Source organism: Caretta caretta, chromosome 7 (genome assembly GCF_965140235.1).
Source record: "Caretta caretta isolate rCarCar2 chromosome 7, rCarCar1.hap1, whole genome shotgun sequence".
NCBI lineage: Eukaryota > Metazoa > Chordata > Testudines > Cheloniidae > Caretta > Caretta caretta.
In genome coordinates, this window is record NC_134212.1 from 82,090,672 (window position 1) to 82,115,065 (window position 24,394).

Below are 24,394 nucleotides of genomic sequence, written 5' to 3' on the forward strand. Positions count from 1 at the left end.
TAATAGCTACAGAGAATTTGTGCTGGATTTTGTAATGGACAGGAAGCTAGTGAAGATTTCTGGGGATTGGCTGATGTGTTCCTAATCCAGGTATGGATGGGATGAAACACTGTATTTTGGGCAAACCCGAAGTTTAGGGGAGTTGAAGGCCATAGAGAAAGAATTGTAATAAGAAAGGGAGGCATCAGTGAAAGTTTTGGCAGAGGGGCAGTCTAGTGTCAGATCTGGGCAATGTTCTGAAGGTGAGTTCAAGTGAATTTACTGACCCCAAAGACACAGGAAGCAAGTTAGTTTGATGACAAGCTAAACATTTAGGACCTGACAGCAGGAATGAATATGAAATTTGTGTGGAAGGAGCAAGTAGAATCAGTGTTATATCTGAATACATAGTAGTACCTTTTTAAAATATTCAGATCAATATTAATATGAGGAGAGTCATTCTGAATGGTATTTCCATTCCAAACAATCTAAATATATGAATTGACATTGCTTTAAAAGTTCTGTTCTACCAGATCTATTGTCATTCCACTCATTCCTGGATAGAAAACTGGTTTACTAAGAGGAGACAAAGGGTATTGGAAACTTCAAAGATAGAAAGAGTTTGCTGATAGTGTGGTGTGAGGTTGGTTTTGACATTTCTGTTTTTCATAATATGGAAAGAAAAAATAAAATGTTACATTTGTAAATTAGGAATTATCCTTTTTCTCAGGTAGTGGGTGATCTCATTTGTTATCTTTAAAAGCAGCCAATACCAATATTTTGTCCATTTTGGCCTTATCTTGAGTCTAAATTTCTTCAGAATAAATTATTGTTTTCTACAGTAGTCCTTACTGGAAATGCTCCATTTCAAAATCCAGTATTTCCTCTTAGTCTTCAAATCCTCCATGATTTGTTTTCTCCACCTCTTTCTTTTCTACAGTCTGTTCCCAGCACCCATTAAGGACAATATACAGTAACCAAAGATTTAAGCAGCGTGGAGTGGTACACTGAGAGGTCATTTGCATGAACTCTCTGCCTCCCAGCCGGAGTTACAACATTGACCTAAAGAGGTTGGGAACCGTGGTTTTTATTTTTTAAATACGGTCCTATCTCAGGGGACCTTTTTGCTGAATAGATTTGCCAGCATCCATAACCTTTTGAGTGTTGCATGTCCTAAAATGCTTTGGATGTTTTCCTGGTAGACTGAGTCCCAGATGCAGGATAGGAAAACTTTTAAAAAGGTGAGATCTGGAATTGAAATATAGTTGGAATATTTTATTTCACTGTTTGAACTGGAACGGGGAGGGAAAGAACTAATAATGTGACTCCTTTCCTTGACTAGCACAGGTTTTGCTCCATAGATCACAGATGAGGTACACAGAACTCAATTTTGAATAAGTAAAATCAGTTGTCCTTGCAGGTTTCAAGGGTAGAGTGAGCACATTTATCAACAATGTGGGGATGTACTGGTGTACTAGCTGATTATATTGAAACTAAGGGATTGTCTCCATTTCTGCATCCTCAGTTGCCTGACCGCTCCTCCATATCTAACTTGAGTTCTGGTCCCAGCTGTCACTGGTCTGAGACCTGGTGTGCTACTTTCTGACTTCCTTGTGTGCCAACTGGGGAATTTGAAATTCTAATCTTGTGTTCCACACCAACAATTTGCATTGTTTCAACACATGCAGAATCAAACAGTGAGGTGGGCAGGTGATATACAGAGGCAGTTGTGTTCCAAGTTCATCATGAATGTCAGGGGCTGCTGCAGGTCCTTGCATGGGAACGTGGGCTTGCATGGGCAGTGAGTTGGAAGCTAAAGATTGTAGGCCTCATTCTCCTCTCATTAATAACTTTGCACTGATGTGTCCAGTGACTCAAATAGGTTTTCCCTGGATTTACTCTGGTACAAGTGAGAGGTGAATCAGACACAGAAGCCTGTGTGGGTGTGTCCACACAACACACTAAACCTGAGTCTGCATGATGCACGCTTGCCCATTCAGTGTTTCCAAGCCCACACTTGAGCATCCATACTCCATTGGAAACCTGGGCCCCACAGTCATGCTGGTGCATCCATCCTGCATTATGCAGACCCAAGTCAGAACTTGGGCATATACCGCTGTATCCCAGGATTCCTAGTGCCTTCTCCTGCTGACGCTGCTCTAGGGTTTGGTTCATAGTGGCTTATGGGAGAACTTGTCTGTCTGTCCCACAGGAGTTGACCAGAAGTAGTTTAGGTGATTTTAGCTTGCAAACACATCTGGCCAAGCCATTTTGTGTTTGCATGCCGGAAGCTGGCTACCCCAAATTGCTTCAGGTCTGTGGCTAAGCACTTTGGAGTTGGCAAATCAACTTTGCGTGGTGGTGTGGCACCCCCTGAATTGTCCAACTCCATAGTCTGCAGGGCACGGGGCTGGCGCAGGAGCTGAAGGTGCCATGGAGCCTGCACTCTGGTAGCCATAAGCGCAAGTCATCGCTCGAACAGCTCCTTCTGCTACACTCACAACCTGAGGTCATGCTCCATGAATCTGTCCACCAATCTCTCCTAGCTCTGTGCAGCCTCTGTCTCTCTTTCCGCCCTTCTTGCATCTTTATTCTTTTGATGCTCCATTTGGTCGTTCTGTAACTCTATGTGCCAATTAGTTTTATCTAGAATCTCCTCCATTAGCTAATCTCGGACTCTCTTTCTCCTTGCCCACAGTGGGTGGGTCTGCTCCTCCCGGTTGCTGATGCTTTGTGTCTGCCCTGTGGATGTGAAAGGACCTTGAAAGGAAAGAGGGAGACCATGTTACTATCTGACCATGATTAAAAAATTACATTTTCCACTCTGTCAGAGAGGCCACTTTAATACAAATTCACAGGATGATACTTTTTATCAATGGGCTTTATTTTATTCACACAAAAAACACTGGCCATTTCAGACGTCATTTGGAGCAGCAAAGAAATTCATCACACATCACAGTAAGATACACATGCAAAATTAAATTTAAATTATTTCTACATCCCCTTCATTTTTTCTGGGGGTGGAGAGGAACTATGCATAGTCTAGTCACTAGCTATGGTTTTTCAGTCCTTTCAGGCAGGACTGATTGAGAGTCAGGAGGTTTCTGATAGAAGCATGAGCTTCTCTTTCAGGCCAGTGGAGGACAGCTATCCATGTACTGGAACGAGATATTTGGGCATCTAGTGGCTGACCAGCACATTTCAGAATGGAGGGGGCTTATAAGTTAGGGGCAGCCCTAGTACATAGGGACTACACTGGATCAAAATCAACTATCTGGGGTTCTTACTCTGAGAAGTTCACTTTCATCACCAGTCAGCAGTGCTGAACATTCGTGGTAAAGTCAAAAAGGTGCTGATTTGACATGGAGATGCAGGAGAACCTCTTTACAAGTACACAGACAGACTGTCTCCCGCTGTAATTTGCACTCTAATATTAAAGCAAGCAATGGATGAAATATACACTCTGACTGTATTTCCAATTGAGCAGGCCACGTGGAAATTAAGGATGAAACGCTGAGCAGCTGCATTTGAACCAGGAAGTTGCTCGTTCCTGGGAAGCGAGTGGGAAGTGTTGGGATTGAAGGACTGGGAAGTACAGCCCCAGGGGATTGTGGGATAGTGTTGGCAGACTCTACAGACCCGTGCCTGGCAACCTAGACTTGATTTCCATCCATACTGCAAGATGCCTGGGTTTTGTCCTAGATCACAGCGGGACTTGGGCTCTGACCCACCCCCCCAGCAGGGTCTGTAGACCCGAGTCCAGAGGAGTTCCCGACTTGAGTCTTTTCTGCAGGTGGAAGGGAGCTTGGGCTTAGAGCTGAATGAGAGCCTGATCTTAATGTGCTACGTAGACATACCCTGAATGTGTGAACTTCTTGCTGGCCCTTTCTTGCTCTATTTCTATGAGGCAGGGAGAAAACAGGAGCAGACTGCTGTTTTCCAAATCTCCTATTTGTTTAAGACTCAAGCTTTTTTAAGAGTTCTTTGCTGGTGGGGTAAGGGTACTAAGTACTGCATGTAAACTCTGTCAGCTTAAGCAAACTTTCCAGCTGGAGCTGTAGAGTCCATCCTGAGAGTAGGTGGAAGAGGAGCTCTGAGCTCTTATCTTTTTTTTCTTTTTTAAAGTAGAACTAACAAGTGTAAAGAGAAGTGATTGGAGGAGGATAGTTGATCTATTTATTTACTTTGGTTGAATGTACCTTCTTTTATATATTTGAATAGGCAATGGTGGATACTTCTGAAATCCTGGAGGAAGGGAAGGTCATGAGTGAGGGCATCCCCTTTTCTCCCCCCAGTGAAAAACACCATCATCCCAACCCCTTCAGCAGCTCATCTCACCTATGTATCACCAATCTGATCATCATCTTCTGCTTCCAAAGGCCTCCTCCACTCCCAGGACAAGTCTCCCCCACACTCACAAACTGACCTTCGTCTCTGCTAAAACACTTCCACAACTCCTCCTCTGTGTGATATTAAGAAATATTCCCAAATGATTAGGGTAAGGGGATATAGAACCTCGGTAATTTTTAGAAATACTCTTTTATTTTAGGAGTACTTGTGGCACCTTAGAGACTAACCAATTTATTTGAGCATAAGCTTTTGTGAGCTACAGCTCAATTCATCGGATGCATCTGATGAAGTGAGCTGTAGCTCACGAAAGCTTATGCTCAAATAAATTGGTTAGTCTCTAAGGTGCCACAAGTACTCCTTTTCTTTTTGCGAATACAGACTAACATGGCTGTTACTCTGAAATCTTTTATTTTAATATTGTCTGAAGTTGGAAGGGGTGTCACCAGCTTATACTGGGGCAGCGTCAAAAGAATAACATATCCTCGTCTTGAGGAGCAAAACATTTTGCATGTGAATTTTTTTAATGTATTGTCATAGGGCCCAGTTCAATATCTTAGCAAAGAAGTGCATAGATAAGCCAGTGTACATAGCAGCAAATATGCAGTTTACTACAAGATATAAAAGTTTCAGATTCACTGCCGTTACATAAGTGCAATATAGTTACTTAAAACTGCCAGAGGTCCATGTTGAGACATAGAGCATCAGCTAGTAGGTGGGCCCATAAATTCTAATCAACTGTTGTTCTATATTTAATGGCAGTCTGCCAACAAATCCTGCACAAGCCTCCATCATTGGCAGCAATGTGCAGCACGCTGTCAGCATAGAGACCTATCCCTGAGATACCACCAGCAGTGCGCCAATCCGAGTGGACATGCAGGGAAAACTGTGTGTTCTCAAATCGTGTGGCAGTAGGTACAGCTAGAATACTGGATGAAGAAAAGTCTTGTGCACAGCTGTTCAGCTCCCACACACACCAGTTCCCTGTGGATGGACACAATGTGCAAGGGAACAGTTGCACTCTCAAGTCATTTCTGTCATTCACAGGGGCTAAGAGTTTGTAGCATTCCTATGAATACCAGACTGGTGCCTGCATTGTAGCTCCATTGTGCAACACCTGGGCAGAACCCCATGCACCCTGTGAAAGGGAAGGGTCATGTCATTTCTTGTTATATAACTCTTCTGGAGTGTCTGATCCCATTAACCACTCTTGCCAGGATCTGGGTCTGTGTGTTATCTTTTATTCCAGGTCACAGAAGTAATTGTTCTGGGTTACATCTGCTTATCACGGTACCTCATGCTACTACTGCATGTAGGGAACAAAAGGGTTGAAACCAGGATGCCAAGGACCATCTTCTTTTACTACATATCATAGAGTTTAGAGATGGCTCTGGACTCCTGTGGTGAATGTTGGTCCATTCTTTGTCACAATATGTAAGCAGAATAAGTGAAGAACCTGATGGCAATATATCTTGAGAAAATAATTACGTGAACCCTGCTCTGCGAAGTCCTCTGTGACCATTTCTTTTTACAGTGGGGCATAGCAACCTGTGGAACTTGTTTCCAGGGGGCGTTGTGAAGGCCAAAACTATAACTGGATTAAAAAAAGAACTAAATAAGTTCATGGAGGATAGGTCCATCAATGGCTATTAGCAATATGGTCAGAGATGCAGCACCATACTCTGGGTGTCCCTAAGCCTCTGACTGCCATGTGCTGGGACTGGACAACAGGGGGGGATGGATCACTTGATAATTGCCCTGTTCTGTTCATTCCCTTTGAAACATCTGGCATTGGCCACTGTCAGTAGATAGGATACTGGGCTAGATGGACCACTGGTCTGACCAGTATGGCGGTTCTTATGTTCATATAGCAAGCAAAGAAAAACCAACCTTAATTATTAAACAAGAAAAGCCACTAGAAATTCTGATCACAAGAACAAAAATCTATTGTATTTTTTGACTCTGTGTTGGTATCTTTTCACAAGTAAAAGAGAGAAAAAAATCTAGTGGTCAAATGGTACAGAATTTGGTTATTTTTATTGGAACATATGTCATGATAATTCCAGTTCTTATATGGAAAAATAAGATATAAACCAAACCATGCCAATGACATGATTCATCAGGATCTTTTTTCTGCTCAGTGCATGTGGATAACTTCCAAAAGTGTTAGTGGAAATTATGGAGTACAGGAAATAGTTTGATTTTTAGAATAAAACCCTTTATTACTGAGGTGTCTGGGGTTTTGCACAAGCACAGCAGTGCACCTGTGCGCATTCAGTCACTTGCAGGCTTGGGGCCTCTGTGACTCTCCTGATGATTTTCAAGCCCAGCAATGATACTAGGTTTTCTAAAATTATTTTATTAAAGAACAAAATGATTGAGTGTATTGCTGCAAAAGAATTAAAGGTCTGCTCTGAAGAATCATGTAGTTCACATACTGTATGTCAATGGACCTTGTGTGTTGAAGGTGCGAGCTGGTAGGTAAACCAGTCTCTGGGAATAAAAGCAAATTGATATGTTGTCCTGTTCCTTTTTCTGTGCAACTCCATGATTCTTCAGAACATACCTCTCAATCTTGCAATGCCCAAATGTGTGACAATGACGCAGAATGTAAGGAATATAAATGTATTCATGCTGGAATCTTAAATTGTTGGTGGATTCATTTCTTTAACATAAAGAACTCTTCCTTTACCTCAGTTTCATAATTCTTTGTTTCTAAAGGCAGAAGTGAGAGGACACCAATTTTGTGTAGAACATGGGCAACTTCGGAACTGATGTGAGTGATGTGCTCAAAATGACCAGCAACTGAGGGATATGCTTCAGAATCCCCTTGTCTCCTGTCATAAAGAGACAATGGGCATGCTCTGGTGTGGGATAAGGTATTAAAGAGTAGGGGTAGTTTTTTCTGTTGACTTCAGGGGGACCACGGTTTCACCCCAGGTCTCATACTCAATATGCCCACCTACAAGGACTAAGGTAATTGCCTTAGTGAAAGGGCTACCACTTTCTCTGAGCCTGATTTACTCTGCTTCACACAGGCCCTTGATCAATTGTGAACCATCTTTTTCAGTTTAATTATTAAGTAGACATTATTCTCTTGTTAGATATTCTGTATCAACCGGCATAATATAATTTATAGTGCCCTTTTGCCTTCCCTAACAATGGTCTCCATTCCTATGACAAACTTTCTGTTGAACAGAAAGTACAGTTTCACCTTTCAGTTCACCTTCTGGTAAAATGAAATTATATAATAAAAAAAAGGCTTCGTTTAAATGCAGTTTCTGGTTCAGATAGATGGTCCGTGGGGTGCAGCTTGTAAGAACATAGGTAAATATCTAAGTTTAATGAAAGTTTGTTAAATAAGGTCTCATTTTTTCATAGCCTTGTTTCCCTAAATTTTGGTTTACTACATAGTTGCTGAATAATCTGTTTTCACAACCGTGACCCAACAGGTCTTGTGATGCCTCTGATAAAATCAATGGTGTTATCTATGTGTACTTTAGGGTCCCTGCTTTCTTATCTTATTTTGTTTATCAAAGAGAAAACTGTTTTAAAGTGAACACCAAGCTCCATCTGGTGTCTGAGCTGTAAGTTTAGTTTTGAGTGGTGGATTTCTGGAAGCATTGTCTGCTGAAGTGATCTGATTTAAATCAAAGTGATTTCAGTTACCGAGTAGGACACCTTGATTTAAATAATGGATTTTAATCCTCTTTTGCATTTGTACTTTAGTTATTTTCCTAAAGAAAGGCTCATTCTTATTGTTTGATATAACCATTAAAACATGTTAATCTGTAATTAAATATAGGCTTTAAACTAAATTTGGTGCTTCTTTTTACTAACCAGGAGATATACTATATGTACATTTATTTAAGAAATCATATTGCTTAATATAATTTATTCAAGAGTCTTAAATTTTACTTTTTTATGTTATGAAATAGTGAATGATCCATATTTCTTACTGGATGATCATTTTTACTCAGGATTTGTGTCATGCTGCATTTGGATGGACAGTAGAATTCAATAAACATGCACACAGCAGCAAATAGTTTTTATGATTTAAATAAAACTACCTTAAATATGCTAGATACATAAGAAACTTTTTCTTAAAACATGTTTTGCATTTAAAACTAACGGCTTTATTAAGCAAATAAAGTATTAATTGTGTGTAGTGAATTGACAGTTTGTTTCTGGTCACAATGGGTCAGACTTTCAAAAGTATTTAGGTACTGTGGCAAAGTTCCTTCTGTGCTTTGGTGGGTGTGGCACTTTTTGGCAGATTTGCTCGCCTCAGAGGTTCATGGCAGCCCTCAGTTTGGCGACTTTGCTAGAGGCTCAAACCTGTCGTTCACTCAGCTAAACTTCATCACTGTCCAGCATGGGGGAAACAGAAAACAATCCCCGCAGTCTCTGTGTCCCACCTAGTGGGTCAGGGCCAGATCCCTTTTCCAAATTAGACTTTCCCTTCTGGTGTTTCTCACAGACCAGGGCAACTCCTCCTGTCTCTGATCAGGAGATGGGGGGAACCCAGACCCATCCTCTACACCGGCTTCCAGCCCAGGGCCCTGTGGATAGCAGCTGTCTACAATGTCCCCTGTATCAGCTGCGTGACAGCTACAACTACCTGGGCTACTTCCCCATGGCCTTCCCCCAACACCTTCTTTATCCTCACTGCAGGATCTTCCTCCTGAAGCCTGATCACACTTGTACTCTTCAGTCCTCCAGCCGCACACCTTCTCACTCCTTGCACACCCCTCTCCAAATGCTGGGAGCTCCTTTTTAAACCGGTGTCCTGATTAGCCCGCCTGCCATAATTGATTCTAGTAAGTTCTTAATTGGCTCCAGGTGTCTTAATTAGCTTGCCTGTCTTAATTGGTTCTAGCAGGTTCCTGATTGCTCTAGGGGAGTCCCTGCTCAGGTCACTCAGGGACCAGAAAACTATTCATCCAGTGGCCAGTATATTTGCCTTCTACCAGACCCCTGTACCTGGATCCCAATATGACCAGACTCCTGTACCCCACTGGTCTGGGTCTGTCACAGTGCCTAGTGGAATTTTATGAAGTGCCTAAGCAGGTTAGGTGTCTAACAGCTATTGAGATCAATGGGAGCTAATTAGGTTCTTAACCTACTTAGGCATTTTCAAAATCTGGCTAGGGATTGCTTCTTTAGATGCCTAAGTATCTTTGAAAATCTGGTCCCATGTCTTTTACATTTTTAGAATTAGTATATCTGATTCTTTCCCACCTGGTTTTTATTTATAGATCAGAAAACAAAAACAAGCTTTCCTGCTTTTTCAATTCCCAGCTGGTTTCTCAACTTTGAATAAAATGAAGAAAATATTGTCTCCGCACCTGTTTGCTAAACTCACACCAAAAGTAATTTACGCAAAAGCTTTTCTGCATGGAAACAGGAATATTTTCTGAATATTGTAATATTGTATTTACTGAATAGTTTCTGAATATTGTAAAGACTGAAAATAATATAGATAGATACTTAATGCAGTACATGAAAGTATGACATATTTATAACATGTGAGTTGACCCCAAAGTTAAAAATGTTTTTCTCCTGATTCTGTATATAATTAAAAATGCAACACTCTTTAACTTATTAAAATTTGAGGAGGGCTTATTCATGTAGCTTTTTAAAAAAAAAGTTAAATTATTTTAATGGGTTGTAGAAAGTTTAGGCCTTAACACAGGTAGTCGTAATTTCAAATTTAATTTAAATGGGTTTATTTTTAAAAATAAAAATGTATTTAATTTAAATAAAAATCCAATTAAAATTAATAATCAATTTCTTAATTAAAAAAGAAACCAAAACATCAATTTTTATCCACCCTGATTGCCTGCTTTAATGTTTTCTTAAATTATATAGATCCTTCCTTCATAACGTAATAGCTTGTATGATGCACATTATTAATGTTCTTCCCAGTATGAAACATTCCAACTTTGTCTCGTTACCTGACATGGCTCCAATAATATATGTGTAGTCCCAGTGAAGATGGAGAACGCATTTAACTTAAAAAAATATTATTAGAATACTGAAGTTAAAATGGAAAAATAAGAAAATTTGCTCAGTTATATTAGAGAATGTTTAGTGGTCAGATAGTGCTCTGCTGAGATACAATCCAAACATTCACTTGAGCCATGTATATGTACCAACTTTCCACTTGTCATCAGGAGTTCTCCATCAATTTGCCACACAAAAGAAACTTCACGGTGCTCTGTTCCATTAAATATGGTAAAATTCACTCCTGTGCAGAGGGTCTTCACAAAGCCTTATACATTTGAGTCTTGCATAAACTCTGTGCAAAGGCTTAAGGAGAACTTAAGTGGTGTGTAGAGTTTTATATGCTCTGATCCCCCACCCATCTCCCCTGCTTTGAAAATGTTATTAATGTAGACTTTTTGTATTGTCCTCAGGCAGACCTCAAAGTTGAAGCAGTATTTAGCTGAGTGCTGTGAGTTCAGACTCTCTTAGAGCTTTCCACCCAAATTCTGCTGTCAGTTGCAACACTGTGAACTTGGGGTAGAATCTGTCCATTGTTTCAGGTTATCTGAAGTTTCAGGAAGACAATCCTGCATTGTGTCATGTTTGTGTCACATTTGGAAGGTTTGATTTGCAGTGATTAGGACTAAACATTTTTTATTTTAAATCAAACTCTAAAATTCAGAAGACTTTGATTAAACTGGTGCAGCAAAGGACTACCCTCCTAATACTCTCCCTAAAGTCACTATGGTGTATGATATACAACAGCCTTGATGATGTATTGTGCAAGAGGTATTGATACTTAATGCAGCATTTAACTGGTAAAATATAGTTAATCTAAAATCACCATAAAAGTATTATTTACTGTTTAAATCTCTCTTAGAGCTTGTCTACATGGGAAAGGTCTAAAGTATAATTTAAGGTCTGAATTTAAATCAATATAGTTATACCTGTATAACTCCCTATGTGGACACTTAATCAGGAATGAGTGACTTTTTGGGGGTTAGCTTATGTTGCATTAGAAGAGGTTTAAGCCAACCCCCCAAAAGTTACTTTTATGCTAAAATAAGAGTGTCCACATGGGGAATTACACTGGTATAACTATAGTGGTTTAATTATACTGGTATAATTATATTGATATAACTGGTAAAACTTTCTCATGTAGACAAGCCCTTAGACCAGGGTTAATCAGTTATTTTTTGTCAAGGTCAAAATTTCTTGGTCAAGGTATAGTCAAGGTCCAGACTCCAGAGAAAATAATAATAAAATAATAATAATTAATAATATGTAAATTAAAAGATTTTGGGGTCTGTTTAAAGTGTCTGGCAGTCCAGTTTGGCCAGTGGTCCACCTAGAGACTACCCCTGCCTTAGACTTTAATCCTGCAGTGAGCTCCAGAGAGGCATAAGGTGTCTGCTAAAACAAAGTTCATTGCAGGATTGAGGCCTGAGGGCCTGACTCTTGTTACACTAAAGCCCATTACATTTGCATTTATTGCCAGAGTGTTGTAAAGGGTCCTTAGTTTAAGTGAGACTCAAGTCCTTCATCTTCAGATCTTCTTTTATGGATTGCCTGTGCTACTGGCTATCTGCAGCTGCTCTGTTTGCGAATGCTCAATCATGGCATTCCTTACATCATCCATGAAAGGGTTTAATTAGTGTAGGGTCACTGCTTCTTACCTTACATTTTAAACAGCTGATACAACTATTTTTTGTATTGTTTTTTAGGCAGATTTAGAAAACAAACCAGTAAATGGCCTCAGACCAGGACTCATGGAATGCAGTATATGCAGTCATGGTGAAAAATACAGGGTGAAAACAAATCAAACAGTGCCCTTTGAAAATGTACAGTCTAATGAAAAAGAAAGCATGACAGGCTTAGAAGCAGAGAAGTGGACAGATAATGAAAAACCATCATTTAGCATCTGTGTCAATGGAGATATCCATGGAACTGTGACAGATAATGAACACCTGAAAAATTCTGAAGAAGAAAGAGCAGTCTCTCCCAGTGAATTAGTTGAGCCAAAAAAGTTGTTTGCACAAACCATTAGAAATGGCATTGTAAACATACATTATCCACCATCAGAATCTGATGTGTCACTGACAAAGGTAATTGTAGAAGAAAGGGCAGATTTGACAAACAACTGCAGAGAAAACAACTCCCCTTCACATCAAACAAATACTGCTAATCTGAATAATGTTGTAAGCACTTTGACAACTCGTGTTTGCTGTGCTCATCCAGAAAAACAAGGAAATGTTTTCCTGAGGCAGAAGTCAAACTGTACCTGCAAGACCTTTCAGGGATCTGACAATTCAATTTTGCAAACTAATTCCATTGTGGATATACAGGAAAGGTCATGTTATACACCTGTGCCTGAGAAGGAAGTCCATGTTGAAAAAGGTGCTGTTAAAATACCAAACAAAGAGACACAACTTGAAAACTCCTCACTTCAGCCAACTTTTTTGTCCCTGATTAAAAACAGAAACTTAACTGTAGAGCAGGTTGTAGCTATTGAAGCATTAACAAAATTATCAGAAGCCCCATTAGAAGCATCTGCACCAGATAAAACAAAAAATATTGAACATGCAGAACAAACAACGTCCCATTTACTCCGTAATTACAAAAGGGACATTTCCTGCTCTTTGACTTCTTCTACATTGAAAGAAATCAAAGAGACTTACTTACAGAATGAACAACATCTCTTGAATCGCTGTGCTCGTTCACAGAAGCAGCTCCTTAATAAGGCAGTGTTGTACAATGGCCAAAGTACTGTTTCTGAACCCCATGATAAATCTGTTAATACTACCAGTGGATCATATAGATCATATGTATCCCCAAGAGAGACCAAATATTTATCTGTTTCAGTACCTAATGCAAAGTCATCTTCAGGTCATACTACCAAGAAAAACTCTCTGTATGATAAAGTTACCATTGCTACGTGTTTCAACAATTCATGTAATGCCCATCAAACAAGTAGCAAATTGGAGATTCTGAGCCAGTTTGAGAAAAACAAAGCTTATAATGATCTGAACTTGAAAAGTAATTTTTCAATGAAGGAAGGAGGAATTCACAGCCAGGATGAAGAAGATGTAGCTACACAGTTAACTCAACTTGCAGCAATAATTGAATCAAATCAGACAAGTCCAGAGCAGAAGAATGATGTAAAGACATCACTTCTCAGTCTAATATCACATGAGATTCAGCCAAAACATAACCAGGACCAGTGCTTACTGAAGAAAAAACAGTCTGTGTTTATAAGGCACAATTATAGTTCATTGTTAGTAAAGCAAAAACAGCCAACACATAAAAAAGGAAAAACTGTACCATGGAAACAAAGACACAAAAAGAAGCCTCAAGTACCAGACTATCAAGAAAATAATCAAAAACAGCAAGAGCAGTTGGCATACCAGCATAATGAGTTGCAGGACATTTGGATATCATCAAAACCACTTGGTCGTACCATGCCACGGGATTTGAAAATAGCTGCATCAAAAAAAAAATCTCCCAGAACCAAAGTACAGAAGGAACTGAATCAAAGTACTTTATCATCACAACAAAAAACTAGATTATTTCTTCCACAAACTCAGATAAAAATCCATAGACATCTACCTGAGGTACCATGGGAGAAAACAAAAGACAAGCTGTTTGGCTGTGAAGTAGTAACTGAGCACATCAAAACTGTAGGCTCCAGTGACACACAAGGTATTGATCCACTGAAAAGTGACATTGTTGTTACCTCTTCACAATATAATGGCCTGCTCTCCAGTAATCCTATGGTTGCTTCACAACTTAAAACTGAATCGTGTTTAAACAGACCAAGTGAAAATGTACAGATGTTTACAGAAAAATATAGTAATTCTCAGGTACAGCAAACAATGAATGTCATTCAGATGTATCCCTTGCCTCAAACACTTAATCAGTCTAACCAGAGAGCTAATGAGATATCTGATGAAGACCATGCAAATTTTCAGGAGAATGCTGCAGAGCAACAATTGGATCAGAAGTTGCAAACACTCCCAGTTACCTGTTGTGAGACCCATTTACCACACACAGTAGAAACTCTCAGGAATATAGATTGTGCAGGTGAAATTACAGTTCTGACATCAACAAGTTTGGGTACTGAAAACCCCCAGAGTATAGGTGACTTGGGATGTTCTCCGGCAAAGAATACACTCAGCAGTTTTCTTGAATCTCCTATGAAGTTCCTAGACACTCCTACAAAAAATCTGATTGATACGCCTACCAAAAAAGGACAGTCTGAATTTCCAATCTGTGACTGTGTTGGTAAGTGCCTATTAGGTAATTATTGCATGCAACTTTCAAATAATATATATTCACATCACTCCTCTTAATAGAAGAAAGCACCCTTTTAATATTTTTATGTGCAGACCTCTGTCTCCATGAGGCTCATTGTTTGCTGGGTCCTTGCCAATTAGGCATCAAGGGGAGGGAGGAAGGTGCTTTTCCCCCCACCCCATCTTATGTGGGTAACTTCAGTGAGGTGGTTTTATGGGCTTTCTCTGCCTTGCAGCTGTTAAGTTTTAAGTCACCAAATCAGTGATTGGCCTGTGTGTGTAGGGAGTTCAGGGGCATGTAAAGATGAACAGTGGGAAGGGAGAGACATTCGCTCATCCCTCCAGTTAAGGGCCATCTTCCCACTTTTGACTTTGTGACCACTGGCTTGGGGCATGGAAATGGGCTCCAGTTCATCAGTCGTTATTGTCGAGGTTAAGAAGGAATTTCCACGTGACAGATTGGCCAAGCCACAGGGAATTTTTTGCCTTCTAAAGACTGCTCGGGGCTGACAAGGCAGGGGACAACATTCATACCTAGAATTTGAGATAGGGCACAGATATGGGTGGTCATGATGTCTTAATTGGTGGTCCTTGTGACTGGTTTGTCACAACTGTTGTGGGAGTCCTTACAGAAGGATTATGGGTGTCTGTTATCGCAGAGTCTGAGGGCTGGTCTACACTACGGGAGGTGGGGGTGGGAATCGATCTAAGTTACACAACTTCAGGTATGTGAATAATGTAGCTGAAGTTGACGTAGCTAGATCTACTTACTGTGGTGTCTTCACTATACCGGAGTCGACGCTAGAAAGATCAGCAGTCGATTTATCGCGTCTATAGTAGACATGATAAATCACCGGCCGCTGGATCGATCGCTGCTCGTCGATCCGGCCGGTAGTGTAGACAAGCCCTTACATAGGGTGTGGGAGATGAGGCTAACGGCATAACAGTTTGTACCCATGGTGTGGGACCTTGATGCCTTACATAGACACAGGGCATCCTCACAGGGTGAAGTTGACTGTTTAAGGGTATGTCTACACAGCAATGTCGTCACTCAAGCTCTAGGAACGTGGTGCAACGTAGGGAAACTCTACTGCCCACCCTGTTTCTTAACTGTGGCAGTGCTGTTGATGGGACTCAGGTGCACATAAGGAGTCCCCAAGTACGTAAGCTGCATAATTAACTCATTTGGTGGCAGTCTCAGTAGAACCAATGGCTGCAGTTTGAGAAGGCTTTATATTAATCGACCATCTAATCTGAGAATTGGACTCTCCACCCCTTAGACTGAGTCACATTGGCAGAAACATGTTCTGAAGATAATTAGGACATCAGTCTCTAGGGTCGTCAAACTATTAAAATGAAACTTTGTCATTCTTAATTTTTAAAATGGAATGTTCAGTGAAGGTGTTTTGGTTTGGTTTGTGTTTTATTTGTTTTTGTCTGTTTGTTTTGAAATGTCACATAAAATGTAGGTTTCAGAGGAAAAACACACACAAACCCCAGCCTGTCTGCTGCCAGCTGTGAAACTGTGAAGTACATCTCCAGGTCTTGGAGTGCAGTGTGCTCCAGCACCCCTTCCCTGGAGGATAACTTATCCCTGGCCCCACGCCACCCCCTGCACACACACACACACACACACACACACGCAACCTCAGGGACAGCAGGGGCTTCCTGGGAGCAAGGAACAGAAAGTAGAGCAGGATCAAATAATGGCCCTGCAGGGAGAGGGAGCAGCAGAGAGCCCAGCTCAGCACAGTTGGGGCAGGGATGACCCCCAAAATCCTGGCAGCTGCGAGCTGCGTACCACCTGTCAGTTTTGCTCCCTACTTTGGGCAAGCTCTGCACAGCAGCAAAGAGGAGCCAGAGCAGGAAGAGGGAGCACACTTGGCTAGGCAGTAATGGCGCTTCCCGCCGCTACACTGGTTGCCTGCAGCACTGCTTCTCTGCCGCTGGGAACTCTGGGATAGATCCAGAGGACTTCTGGGACCCAAGTTAAACCAGGGCCATGTGCACATAGGAAAGCAATAGGGCTTGGACCGTAGGTACCAGCTTAGTACAGGCTCGGACCTTCCAGCCCTGCAAGGTCTTGGGACCCTGGGTCTGAGCCCGAGGTTAGCACAGGTGATGTGTGGGTGCAAAGGGAGTTTGGCTTGAGCCCAGGCTCAAGCCTGGGCTCACACTGCTGTGTAGACATACCCTACATGGGGGAATGCTGTGGGTAGGGATTGTGGACCCTATAGGCCTTCAAAGCTTACAATGAAAGGACACCTTCCGGACTCAGGGTGGCCAAGGAATAAAGCTAGCTGGAGAAAGGTAACTCTGCTTCATGGAAGAATTCAATATTTTGAAAATGGGTTTAGTTTTAATTCAGAACAACTCCCCCCTGCGTCCCCCCAACATTTTGAAATTCACTACAAAAGGGACTGAGGCTGTGGCTCTGGGCATCTCCTTGGCAGGGCTTGCCTGGAGCCAGGAATTCCCTGCTCTCTGGGGCTTTGTGTACACTAGCACTTTTGTCAGTCAGGGCTGTGAAAAAATCACACCCCTGACTGACATAAGTTTCACTGACAAAAGTGCCTGTGTAGACAGTGCCGTGTCGGCAGGAGATGCTCTCCTGCTGACATAGCTACCACTGCTCATTGGGGGTGGTATAATTATGCTGGCAGGAGAGCTCTCTACCATCCGCATAGAGTGGCTACATGGGAGACCTTACAATGGTACAGCTGCAGCAGTTCAGCTGTGCCGCTGTAAGGTCTGTCGTGTAGGTATAGCCTGTGGTAGTCCACCTGGCAGGCTGACAGGAGCCAAGCAGGTGACCTGGGAGAAAATCAGGCAGATTTCCATGGGAACACTGACAAAATCAAACTGTCTCTGCCGAACATTTCAATTTTGACGAATTGACAAATTTTGATGGAAAGATGTTTCGTTGGAATGTTTTTGACCAGCTGTACCAGGTAACTGTTTCGGTTGATTTGTTCTAAGGAGTGGCATTAAAAAAGTTAACTAAAGTTCTGGCTAGAGGCCTTCAGAACCAACATGGTGTTGAGAGATTTACTGATACTGCTTAACGGGTGGCACCAGCGATATGTAGTTCTTTCATGCTTTCTGACTTTCAAAGCACTCAGGTGACAACGATTAAGGGCATGTCTACAGGAACAGTTAGGCTCTGTCTACACTGGCAAGTGAAAGACAAAACTTTTGTCGACGACAAGCGCTGGTTTGAACAGCGCTTTGTCTGCAGGAGCGCTCTCTGCTCTCCTGCTGACAAACAGAGGCTACACTGCGCGCCTTTTAGCGACATGGCTAAGTGATACAGCTGTGTTGCTAAAAGCTGTGTAGTGTAGACATATCATTAGTTCGTTGGAAGCTGGGGTGTAAATCTACCCTGCAGTAGTCTGCTGCAGACTAATCATCCTTGTGGACTCTGCTGATCCACATTAAAGCTTCATTGATTAGTCCTCTTTGAAAATGAACTAGATCAAAGTACATTAACAAACTGTTAATGTGCATCAGCAGGGTCCATAAAGTTAGTCTGTGGCAGGTTAGTGCAGGGTAGATTCACTCCCCAGCTTGTGTGAACAGATCAAACAACAGAACATGCCCATTGGGGCTGATTTCTTATTCTGGTCCTAAAATTCTGATCTTGTGCATAAAGCACCAAATAGTAAGGAGATCTGTGTCATGTTCCCAGTTCTGCTATAGGTTCCTGTGTGACACTGGGTTTAACTTCTCTATTCTTCAATTCCCCTATGTCTAAAATGAAGTAAGAAAATTTCCCTACTTCACAGGGGTATTGTGAGGCTTAATTCATAAATATTTATAAATACTGTAAATCTCTGATAGAAAGTGCTCTAGAAGTGCAAAATATTGTTATTATTATTAATTGATTTATTTATAGTGTCAAGGAAAAAGTCCATCATCAGGTTATGGAAGATAGCAAATTTCACAAAGGTTGCATTTTATTGCTTCTTTAAGAAGAGGCCTATTAATATACTACGTATTAATCATGATTAAAGGCTTTAAGATTTTATGCATTTAATTCAAGGGATAATTCTGTAACAAACTTGTATGGTTATTATTTAATGTTGTAAATAAATTTTGTAAATGCCAAATTTATTTTTCTCATCCTTCCTGCAGAGCAAATTATAGAGAAAGATGAAGGCCCATATTATACACACCTTGGGACAGGACCAAGTGTTGCTGCTGTCAGGGAAATAATGGAAAATAGGTGAGAAAAATCAGTTCACTATATAGTGATAAAAATGATTTATTATTATATAAACATAAAAGAAGAAAATAATATGGTATGGCTGACATTATGTTTGGCCTTTGCCAGCCTTCACTTCTTTTCCCCCCAGTAATTATTGGTACCACATCTTCTCTTTCTGATGTACGTGGAGTGAACTGTTGCATCAACACCAAATGTTGTCATCTTTTTACAGCAAAAGCTATTTCCAGTCTTGCCAAGTTCTGGGTTCTTTCAACTCCCAAGGAAGTCAAGATTTGGTTCTCAAGAGCCCAGTAGGCAGACAGGCAAATATATATATGCAGAAATAGAGAAAGGGGTCAAAATAACGAAAGAATAAATGAAGTTATAGAACACGTTCTCTACATACAGAAATCAAAGAGATAATTTCTATTTCCAAAATGACACAACCCTAGTAGCAGTAGTTTGTTGGGGGAGGAAAGGAGGATTTTAAAGTGGTATTTGCAGATTTATTTTTAATGTAAAAAGTGTTTTTTCACATCTTAAAATGGATAAATATTTTGTTTCTTTCCAGTTCCCAGTTTAAACTACTAACAGGTGTTCAAAAGGAGTCTAGTTTATATTCATAAACTTTTTATTTTATGCAGGTATGGAGCAAAAGGAAGTGCTGTCAGAATAGAGGTAGTGGTTTATACAGGCAAGGAAGGAAAAAGCTCTCAGGGGTGTCCGATTGCCAAATGGGTAAGTTTTTCTATTACATTAATGTGTTTACATTTTGACATTATAGTTTTGCAGCATAAATAGTACCTGATTCTTGGCTGAATATCTAGTTCTTCATAGATATCTCCTTACCGTTACAGCTGAGGAAAACGTACACTCATGGTATCGTTTTATATTTTTAAGCTCTGGTTCATTGTGTCGTAATGTAGTTTACACTACAGAAAGACAGAAAGGTGCTCAAAGGAGAAGTGACCAAATCAAGAAAAGGAGGATCATGACAGTTTTTGGAAGGTAGAGTCCCTAGTGAACAAAGTTACTGTGAGTAAAAGAGATAAAGGAAGGCATGGTTGCTCAGGAGAGATGGAAAGCTATGCAATGATGTTTTAAAACCACCTTTCAGTTCTGTAAGTGCCTGAAGACAACAAACAAAGTGTGGTGGAAGTGGATAAAGAAGTGTAGCTTTGAGATACCGTGGCACTCACTACTATCTTTGAGGAAGTGAACTCGGATCTCAGAAATGTAGGTGCTATGGCATTTAGTTTTTACCCTATGATTGTATCACTTATTGTTTTATGGGAGCCAGGAAATGTGGTAACAGAGACAAGTTTCAGGAAAGAGCTAGGAAAGAACTGGTTGTCTTTATTCTTGCTGGAACAGTTAATGGAGGCAGAAGTCTTGCAACTAGGTTTTGGAAATCTTAATGGAGGTGATTTTAGAAATATTTTCATTGCGACATTCAGGACTATGTAATCAGAGGTAGATTTAGAAAGTGCATATTACTTATAATTTTGGAATGACCAAATCATTTTTTTAGACTTAGCACAGCGAGTGTTCCTTATTATATGTGCATGTAATGTTTTAAAATTCATCCATTTTAAGTGAATTGAGGACCCCAAAAAAGATTGTAAAGTTCTTTTCATAGAGGAAAATAAATACTCTTTTTCGAATAGTGTCCCTGTGGGTACTTCACATCAGCAAGTGCATTCATCAGCAGTGTCCGTGGGTCTGCCCCTGTACCCTAAACATGCTTGTGCTCGGATACGAGGGTATATAGGGAGGGGGCAGACCCACCGTCCCTCCAGTTACTTCTCTACTGCCTGTGGCTTAAGACAGTGTCTCAGTGTCTGTTACCTAACTATGCAGCTTGTTATCTCTCTCACTTAATCTTCCTTTCTTTTCTTTGGTATTTTCTTTCTTTTTCTTTATTTCTTTCTTTGTTATTTAGCACAATTTATGCTTTGAGGAGTGGGGTGGGCATTCCCTTCCCTTTTTCTTTTGCCCAGTCTGGGCCTTGATCTGCAGTCTTGTATATGGGTTATGCCCAACACCCTGGGCTTCAAACCCTGCCCAGTCAGCCATAGATCTTTTCCCCCCATGACAGTGGACATTCAAGTTGCCTCTGCTGCCTGGGGCAGTGGTTCTCAACCAGGGGTACGCATACCTGGGGTACACGTAGGTCTTCCAGGGATTACATCAACTCATCTAGATATTTGCCTAATTTTACAGCACGCTACGTAAAAAGCACTAGCAAACTCAGTACAAACTATGCTTTCATCTAGACAGTGACTTGTTTATACTGCTCTGTATACTATATACTGAAATATAAGTACAATATTTATATTCCAGTCGATTTATTTTATAATTATATGGTAAAAATAAGAAAGTAAGCAATTTTTCAGTAACAGTGTGCTGTGACACTTGTATTTTTATGTCTGATTTTGTAAGCAAGTAGTTTTAAAGTGAGGTGAAACTCGGGAGTACTGAAGACAAATCAGACTCCTGAAAGGGGTACAGTAGTTTGGGAAGGTTGAGGGCCACTGGCCTAAGGTCAGACTCACATCCTTTCCAAATGTAAGATCTTCTCAGGTTTTAAAAGCAGATTTAAGAAACTGAGGGAGGACAGACTAAAACTCCTGTTGATAAAGCACTCTGTGAGACTTGGGGTTGGGGTGCGGGTCTGATTCACCCCCTATACTTTGGATCCAGTTGCTCAGAAAGCCCTGGCAACCATCTCTGCTGCGAGGTTAAACAAAGATCCTGGGGGCCCTTCAACACCATCTGGACCCTCAAAAAAGAAAAGACCTCTTTCTCCAGAATGGGAATAAGAGAATGGGAAAGTCACCCTATCGATCTGGGTCTCAGGAGATCTAGTGTCCTCACATGGGTACAGCTGAAGGTCCCTCCCCTCCAGTACCAAGGCCACAGGACCAGCTAAGAAGACTATGCTGCATACCAAGAAGCTATCAGGTAAACAGAGTGGCACTGGCATCAGCACCAGACTCAGTGTCTTTGAAACACAAGGACTCCAGAGCCAAGCCAAAACTGTCATCAGTATCATCTTCTGTAGCCAGACATTAAAGGCATACCGATCACACTTCAGTACTGCCTCCAAAGCCACCTGACATACTGACTCCTGAGGGTCTCTATCCAGAGTCCCCAGTACCATCCAGGCTCCTGCTTCATTAGGACCTTTGAATTATGGGAAAGCATGAATCATCATTGCTGAGGGGTTCCAAGAGACACACTCAACCAGAACCAGCTCACCTCCTGGAGCCTACTTACCCTCAAGGATCTTCCCTTTGAGGGGCCCTCAGTGATGTCACGTGTCACTTCATTCTCTTAAAGATTCTCAGGTGACGCTATGCTCTCTGGGCCACCTGCGGCAAAGGGAAAATACAGTAGATTACAGGCGACTCAATGGTCTCGCACAGTCCACTACCAGCACATGAGAACAGCTGAACTCTCTATGAAGAAGCCCAGGTTCACTAAGAGAGGACCAACCTCTACAGCAGGGGTTCTCAAACTGGGGGTTGGGACTGCTCAGGGAGTTGTGAGGTTATTACATGGGGGGGTCCCAAGCTGTCAGCCTCCACCCCAAACCCTGCTTTGCCTCCAGCATTTATAATGGTGTTAAATGTATTAAAAAGTGTTATAAGGAGGTTGCACTCAGAGGCTTGCTATGTGAAGGGGGTCACCAGTACAAAAGTTTGAGAACCACTGCTCTACAGCGAACGCCCAGAAAGCGACATCCTCAAAACAACCATTTTGAACCGTTGGTTGAGGGTCATGAACACCCTCCTGGTTTGGATCCTATGCTGCACCTTTCCCCTCTCCACCTTTATGGGGACCATTGCTCTCATTTTCTATCTTCCTGGGGGCTCATCACCTCAGACAGGTGGATCTTGGAGGTGATTTCTACCGGTTATTCCATCCAGGTCTTGTCCTTACTGCATGCCCCTACCTACCCCATCCCTCTTCAGGTACCCTTCTTACAAGGTTCTCTTGAAGCAGGAGATACAATTCCTCCTAACACTGTGAGTGATCGAATGTGTTCCCCCAGATTTAGTCAGAAAAGGGTTTTATTCCCGATACTTCCTCATCCCAAAGAAAATCCAGGGAGAGGGGGTGAATGGGCGACCAGTTCTGGATCTCAGGACCTTGAACACCTTTGTCTGCTCTCAGCAGTACTGGGTTTACCATGGCGCCGGGCCCACACTCCAAAGGGACCCTGGCCTTGCCCACTCTTCTCTGACCCCCACTCTCTCCTGCGGGGGCAGTGGGCAGAAGCTTGGTCCTGCGGACTCCTGCTGCAGCAAGGCAGGCTCCACCGGCAGTCAAGCTCCTCCCCCCCTTCCCCGAGCATGTTACTTTCCCGCCCCTGCCTCTCCCAGCACTTCTCCCGCCGCCGAACAGCTGTTTGCCAGCACGAGGGAGGGTGAGGAGCGGGGCCGTAGGGAGCTCGCCACTTGGGGGAGGAGGTAGAGAAGAGGCGTGGTGGGGCCTTGGGGAAGGGGGTGAAATCGGGGCACACCCCCTCCAGCCCCCTGCCGTGAGCCGCTCAGGGCTGGGAGCACCCCCACAACCCCAGCCCACATCCCCAGCCCCCTGCCCTGACTCCTGCACCCCCCTCACACACCTGCAGCCTCCTGCCCTGACTCCTTCTTCCTCCACCACGCACCCCCACGACTCCAGCCCTGACTCCTGCACGCCCCTCACATACCCCCACAACCCCAGCCCTGACTTTTGCACCCCCCACACATCCCCAGCTCCCCCATGCCCTGACTCCTGAACCCTCCGCCCACATCCCCACCCCCACCCTGAGCACCAAATGGGAGCTCCTGCACCCCCTCCATTCCCATCTGCACCCCTTGCACCAAACAGGAGCTGCTCCAGGTAAGCACTCCACACCCCAACCTCCTGCCCCAACCCTGAGCCCCCTCCCACACCCTAACTCCTGGCCAGACCCTGCATTCCTGTCAGCCATTCTCTGTGAAGACAGCATCACACCTGCCTAGCGCTCTGCAACAATCACACACCCTTATCCCAGCACCTAGATACTTAAGAAATGCATAGGGGAAACTGAGGCACCCACACAGTATTCAGAGAAAACATTAAGAACATTCCCACTTCATCACACTGGAGGAGGGGCAGCTCAGTGCAGAGAGAGATGAAGAGAATGGGTTAGAACCAGCGAGAAGGTAGGTACCTGCTCTGTGTGGGTAGGGACGAGGATGGGATCCTGCTTATCCCCTCCCCAGCCCTGCTATGCTTGCAGTTTACCCCCAGCCCCTCCCTGGCTCCAGGGACCAACCGTTGCTCCCACCCCGCTGTGCTTTTGCCCCCGGCCCCTGCCTTGCTCCAGTCAGCAGGGACTAATGATGATTTAACTGGGAATTGGTCCTGCTTTGAGCAGGGGGTTGGACTAGATGACCTTCTGGGGTCCCTTCCAACCCTGATATTCTATGATTCTATGATAATCCTCCCCCCGCCCCATGCCCCACTGTGCTCATCTTGCCCCAGCCCCTGCCTCACTTCATCTGGGGACCAATTCTCTTCCCCCCCCCCCCCCAATCATTCCCCGCTG

At 42.5% G+C, this 24,394-nt stretch overlaps 1 protein-coding gene across 2 annotated transcripts in view; it reads left to right on the plus strand.

Annotated features, from left to right (window-relative positions):
- The window catches only part of TET1 (tet methylcytosine dioxygenase 1), a 114,915-nt gene that overhangs the window by 16,949 nt on the left and 73,572 nt on the right, over window positions 1–24,394 (plus strand). For both annotated transcript variants that reach the window (XM_075130873.1, XM_075130874.1), the window contains 3 exons: window positions 12,039–14,595; window positions 18,741–18,831; window positions 19,458–19,551. In XM_075130873.1, the coding sequence (XP_074986974.1) occupies window positions 12,039–14,595; window positions 18,741–18,831; window positions 19,458–19,551 (2,742 nt within the window). The remainder of the gene's footprint in view (window positions 1–12,038; window positions 14,596–18,740; window positions 18,832–19,457; window positions 19,552–24,394) is intronic.